Source organism: Limulus polyphemus, unplaced genomic scaffold (assembly GCF_000517525.1).
Source record: "Limulus polyphemus unplaced genomic scaffold, Limulus_polyphemus-2.1.2 Scaffold1030, whole genome shotgun sequence".
Classification (NCBI taxonomy): Eukaryota; Metazoa; Arthropoda; class Merostomata; order Xiphosura; family Limulidae; genus Limulus; species Limulus polyphemus.
The window spans coordinates 295,317-301,544 of NW_013666640.1; the positions used below are offsets into that span (position 1 = coordinate 295,317).

General features: G+C 30.5%; 1 protein-coding gene across 2 annotated transcripts in view; it reads right to left on the bottom strand.

Moving 5' to 3' along the window:
- The window catches only part of LOC106461778 (spastin-like), a 76,468-nt gene that overhangs the window by 19,854 nt on the left and 50,386 nt on the right, over positions 1-6,228 (bottom strand). For both annotated transcript variants that reach the window (XM_022388834.1, XM_022388833.1), the window contains 2 exons: positions 3,564-3,655; positions 2,307-2,386 (listed from right to left, as the gene is read on the bottom strand). In XM_022388834.1, the coding sequence (XP_022244542.1) occupies positions 2,307-2,386; positions 3,564-3,655 (172 nt within the window). The remainder of the gene's footprint in view (positions 1-2,306; positions 2,387-3,563; positions 3,656-6,228) is intronic.

Genomic DNA, 6,228 nt, shown 5'->3' on the forward strand with positions numbered 1-6,228 from the left:
ATTAAATAAAATTATTAAGTGCATTACTACCTATAGTATATAAAATTAGAGTTAACTCTTGTCGTAAACCCGATAACAAGAAAAACAAGATTGGGTAAGTACTTTATTTCTTGTTTTTCACACTTATTCTTTATTTATTATTATAAAAGTAACTAAAACCTAAAAATATGGATCTTTTTAAGTTATTTAAGACTAGATTAGGTAAAATAAGTTATAATAATAATAATATAATTAAAATGGTTCACGAGGCACGCACGGGAGCAGCTTATGGGTAACGTAATTCAATAGCGTAAGGTGAGCTGCATGTTCACCGAGTAATTCACAACTTATAATGGCGTGGATAGTAATTAGACACAGTTCAAAGGGAAATAAAACAATAAAATTTAATTATAAATAGATCTTTTCTGTTTCAAACTTAGAGCTACGTAGGATAAACGAATGTAGTTTCATTTTAGAATTTGAAGTCATTCCAGAAAAAAAAAAGGGTAATTTAGGTTTATTTCAATTTTTTTTTGGTGATTATGAAGTCGAACGAATCAACTTATCCTATTTTGACATAGGGTAGCGAAAATAACATAAACTATAAAGTTTTACTGGAAAAAAAACTTTGAAATACATTTAGGTGGTTTTCGGATTACACAAACGAAATTTGAGATTTTTGAGATGAGGAAAAGTATTTTTAATTTTAACATGAAAATTACTTTGCACATGGACTATTCAAAACAAATATTCAATATGTTAATGGACAATTCTTTATTTTACTGTACTAAAAATAATTCACTAAAAAAAATATGATTTTTTGTATGTGAAAGACTTATGAACTAAAAGACTGCCAAATATTGAAAGTTAGAAGTATTAAATATATAAAGACTTTAATCCTTTTAAATTTAGTACCAAGCCAAACACAAAATAAAAAGTAAAATTAAACTTAAGTACTTTCATATTCTTTAAAAATAATTTTAACATTTTCAATGCTTACAATATCAGTTCTTCAAATAAACAGGCAAAAAAATTTAAAGTTACATACTTTCCATTAGCCTATCTTGAATAACTCAAACACAAATCACACAATTTTAATATATTACTCTTAATTAAAGAGTTATCTTGCTATACACTATAAATTACACTAAGTAACAGCATTATACTCAAACAAACTGTTTAATGAAGTAGAAAATCTCACCTCTGATTATACTGTATTGCTCAAAAATATGCAATGCTTACAGTAAATTATAATATGATTCTTCTAGCAAAGTGCACCAAAACAATACTGAAAAGCTTTACAAAGCAAACATGTCAAACAAAGATGTAATTTAATAAAGAAGCTTCTATAAAAGTTATATCAATATAATGTAAGGAAATTTGTTCAGACTATTTAACTAAATTTAGTAATCTCCATATTGGATCAAAAACACAGCAATATTATAATTAAATAATATTGCACGATATGATGTGTCTCTATACCAAGTGACCGACAGAGATAGCTAATGAGAGAAATATGGTAATTATAAATAAACACAGGAAACAATTATTAAATCAGATATTTGATGACATAATTTTTAACCCATTAACTGCGGATGACGGAGATATCCGTCAGTCGCACATACATAACTATAACTCTATGTGAATGACGAAAATTACCGTTTTTTTGTGATTGATGGAAACTCAGTTTTATCTGCGAGTCAGAAAACGGCAACTGAGCTGCTCCTGCCACAGTTAATGGGTTAACTAAAGTAAGAAGAAAATAAGACCTGGTATAACAAGTGCAAACTGTTTATGAAACCACCTATGTCTGCAGGTCATGAACTTTATAGTACCTGTTGCATAAGTTTGGTCAAAATCCATTCATTCTGTACTGAATTATGTCCAAAAGGTTGTAGAAGTTTTACTAGGCACCAGTAACATTCTGACCTTTGACCGATGACTTCCAAGAGTTAAATAGATCTAGAGTTTTGTATATAGTACCTATTGTATAAGTTTGGTAAAAATCCTTTCCGTAAGGTTAGGACAGAAGGACTAAGGCAAACCAATATGCCCTGCTCTGCAAAAGCTTCTCAATGGGGCATAATAACATTCTGTTGCTGTTATTCCTATTGCAAACAAGCTCATACTGGAAATTCATTTTAATGACTGTATATTATGAGTGTACTTTTCTCTGTGCAAAAATAGCAGTGACTAAGAACATTACCAACCAAACAGAAAGGTGCAGGCTAAAGACATTCATTTTGAAAACATAGCATTTTCTATATCCTAACAAAAAACTCAGACTTATGGGGGAATTTGTGATCTGTATCATGTACAGTACTCACCTTAGAGCAGCATCATCCAACTCTTGTGGTCGGTTGGTAGCACCCATAACTAGAATTCTTTCTTCAGTGTCAGACAACAACTACAAATGTTAAGAGGCATGATGTTTTGTAAGTAACTTTATAACATTCAACTACAGGTCTACTAAAAATTTTTAGATGTATCATACGTATATACATAGAATAATATATGTTACTAGCTGACATACCTGTTCAGTTCATAGGGAGGGCCAAACCAAAACACTGACTCCCCTTGTCACTCCCTCGGGTGCCACTCCCCAGGATGCTTCAAAGTAGGATATAGCATGAGGAACACATAGGGATCTGCAGAGGGGATGACATCTGAATGGGGGGTTCTAAGAGTACATGTCAACTTTGGTTAAGAATGGTCAAAACTATACGTTTAAAAGGAAGACACAAAGTGAAGACACCAGAAGGAACCTGGGGGTTGGGGGTAGGATAGGGGGGTTCTGATTCAAGTACCAATCCCCCTAAGACGTGAAAACCGAACACAAAGACACGTACATGACACTTCCGCTTTATATATACACGTATATGTTAGAAATAAATATATGCCTGCTACTATTAAAAAACAAACTACAATTACAAAACATATCAACATTATGGTGTGATATGAAAATAAACTCTAATCATGTAAAATTATTTATTCATATAAGCATGAGACATTTATTCATTAAATGGAACTAGAGTTTTTACTATGAGGAAAAGAAAGTATAAATTCGGGCTCTGACATCAGTAAAAAATGTATTCTTTGCCTTTGTTTCAGAAATAATACACCCATCATGTGATAAGGGAAAAAAAAATCATCATATACAATGTATCACTTCAGTATTGTCAATAACTAATAGGTCTCCAGAGCTATTAAATTCATAAATTGAAAAACATTTAATAGCAGGACCAGAATACACCAGTTAACATTTAAAAAAATCAGTTTTTAAATAAAATACTCCTTATGTAAATATGAAATAAACATTTATATAAAAAAATAACATTTTTTCTACAGTTACACCCACCCCCAAGTTGATCATTACAAAAACAAAAAGAAGCTCCAATATTCATTTGATGGTGGTGGCAAACAATGCAACTCTGTTGACAAGATAACATTTTAACCAACATATCAGTATTGTATTACAGGGTTTTTAAAAATCAACATTTTTTTTATACTGCTCTACATATGATTCACTTTTAATTTATTTTTATTTCACACACACACACAAAAAATCAATCAATCAGATATACCCCATCAAATTCAACAAAGAATTCTGTCTTCAGTCGACGACTTGCTTCATGTTCATTTTCCTTTCTTTCACTCAACAGAGAGTCAACTTCATCTAGATAAAATAAAATCTAAAGTAATTCAAAATAGTTTACTTATCTTTTACAATTTTATCTTGTGTTTGATTATAAAAATAACAAGTTCTGTAAAGACAAGAGATGAAATATTCTAGATATAATAAATTATTGGACATAATGTTGTATGTTGAATAATATTTACACAAATATCAATAATGACAAAGACCATTTCAAAAGTACAATATAAATACTAAATATGTAGATTTTTTTGTAATGACATATGGCACTGGAAGATCATATTAGTATGTCAATATTTGCCACCAACAGCATTATATGTTAGTTATTTTCATAACAGGTGACTGAAAAGGGAATTACAGAGCAGCAACTGCAAGTGATACTGGTTTTGCACTTCTTGACAATCTGCTGAACAATATCACCATGACCAACGTTGAAAGCTATGTATCCTGGGAAAAATAAAGTTGTTCTCTTGCAACATTATGATGTCAAGCCCCATTTTGTTCAACTGTAGTAATATGTAGTAAAGCTCCATCTTATTCAACTACAGAAACCTCTGCTAGTCACATGTAGTGCTACCCACTGACAGCCAGTAGCAATATATCACCGGTAATAAGGACTCAAAAGCTATCCGTCACTGGTAGTCTGGACTCGAAAACTATCTGTCACTGGTAGTCTGGACCCAAGCATTTTTGATCATTATTCATAGTCAACTAAATTCCTCCACCGGTTACCAATCACATACCACTACTGTACCTTTTACAGTTCTAACAGTAACAAAATAACCTCTATTCATTACCTTAAGTTATAGTCACCTGATTCCTGCATCAGTTACAACTCACACACCACCTTCTAATAGGAGTCACTTGGTGTACTTCAACAGTTTTAATTATGACAAAATAATCCTACATCATACAAACTACTCTTAACCGAACCCAATTACTACCAGCTACTAACTTTCTTAGTAGGCAATGCAAGTCTTGCTATATTTCATTCCAATAATAAAACTAGTGGATGAAATTGTTTGAAACTTCATAAAAACTTTATAAATGCATGTATTTTGAGAAACATAAAGCCTGTTACTTTCGATAAATTTAGTTTTTTTGCATTATGATCTTTAATATCTTGGAAGATTACATTAGGAAATGGTATTTGTAAGAAATTATTACGATATTTATATTTGTTCCAGACTTGAACTTACTACTTTTTATGTTTTAGTACATTATTTTAAAATCCCTAAAAACTTTTTACTGTCCATAAAATGAAAATTCTGTCTATCTTTAATTTTTTTTAATAATCACGTACTCTCCTTATGGTTTCAAGTAATATACAAGACCCAAAAATAATATTTGTAAATAAACCTAAACAATAAATAAGTATTTTTATTTTTAACTAGGATTTCATTTTTATATATGTACATAAAAACATTTTAATTTTGTTTCATAAATATATTTTTATTTCAAGTTTATGTTTCATTGCAGCCGTACTTTTGTTTACTGTGTCGAATAAACCGTGGGGTTAGCAGCGTGAACTCTGTACGTTTTCCATAAAATATCTCACCCCTGTTAGGGGTCACTCTTGTTCAGCCCAGCACGGGCGCATTTGAACATTACTGTAGATATGATAGTAAGAAAGCTTTTCGGTACTTGAATATCATTTCTTTGAACTTTCAAACAAGTTTATTTCAACATATGTTCATGTATGTTGTTTCACTATAGAGACAAAACTAATTGCCACTACTAGCAAATGTATGTAACAGTTTATAGTACAGGTGGTTTCAATAAACACCGCCTGAGCCTGACCCCTTGTTACTTGATACATCCTGATAGAAGAGATTACCAAACGATACAGACTCCATAAATTACAAAGAAAATTACTTTACAACACTTAAAAGATTAATCCTGGTCACATTCCTCTCATTATAGGTAAGATTTATGTTGGAATTCAAAACTTTAGCTTTTCAGTGTATTGATACCCCAACTGTGAAAATGTCATAGCTCCCTGTATTATTGAGATTAATGTATTTAGCCTGTTTCACAACCAACATATATGGGTTTTATTGTTGTCACTAGTACACTGAGTTTTAAATCATTTGCAAAATATCAGAATAAACTTTATACATATAAATTAGGCTGTTTTAATTCTAAAGCAATAACAGAAGTGTGGGTCTTACTACAAAGCAAAGATTGTAAGAAGGAAAAATATAAAATTCTTATGTGATACTGGTACTAGTAGTATTACGTACAAATCACACAAGTTTATCATTCTAAATACTGAATCATATTATTATTATTATTATTATTATGAACTGAATATAAAATTATGCTAAATTATTGAACTTAAAACTACAAATTTAAATTCAAAAGAATATAAAAGATCACAAACTCTTTCAGTTCAAAGTCCTAAGTCTAATTCATGTAAAGACTTTGCACTCTCCATTCGATAGCTTTTAACCCTAACAATCGTCGATCAACTTTCCTAAAAATATATCTATTTTGAGTTAATTTTTCAATATAATGATTAATATAAACAGATATACGATGCAGCATGACTTAAGCTACTATATAAAAATAATGAAAGTCACGTACATCCCAAT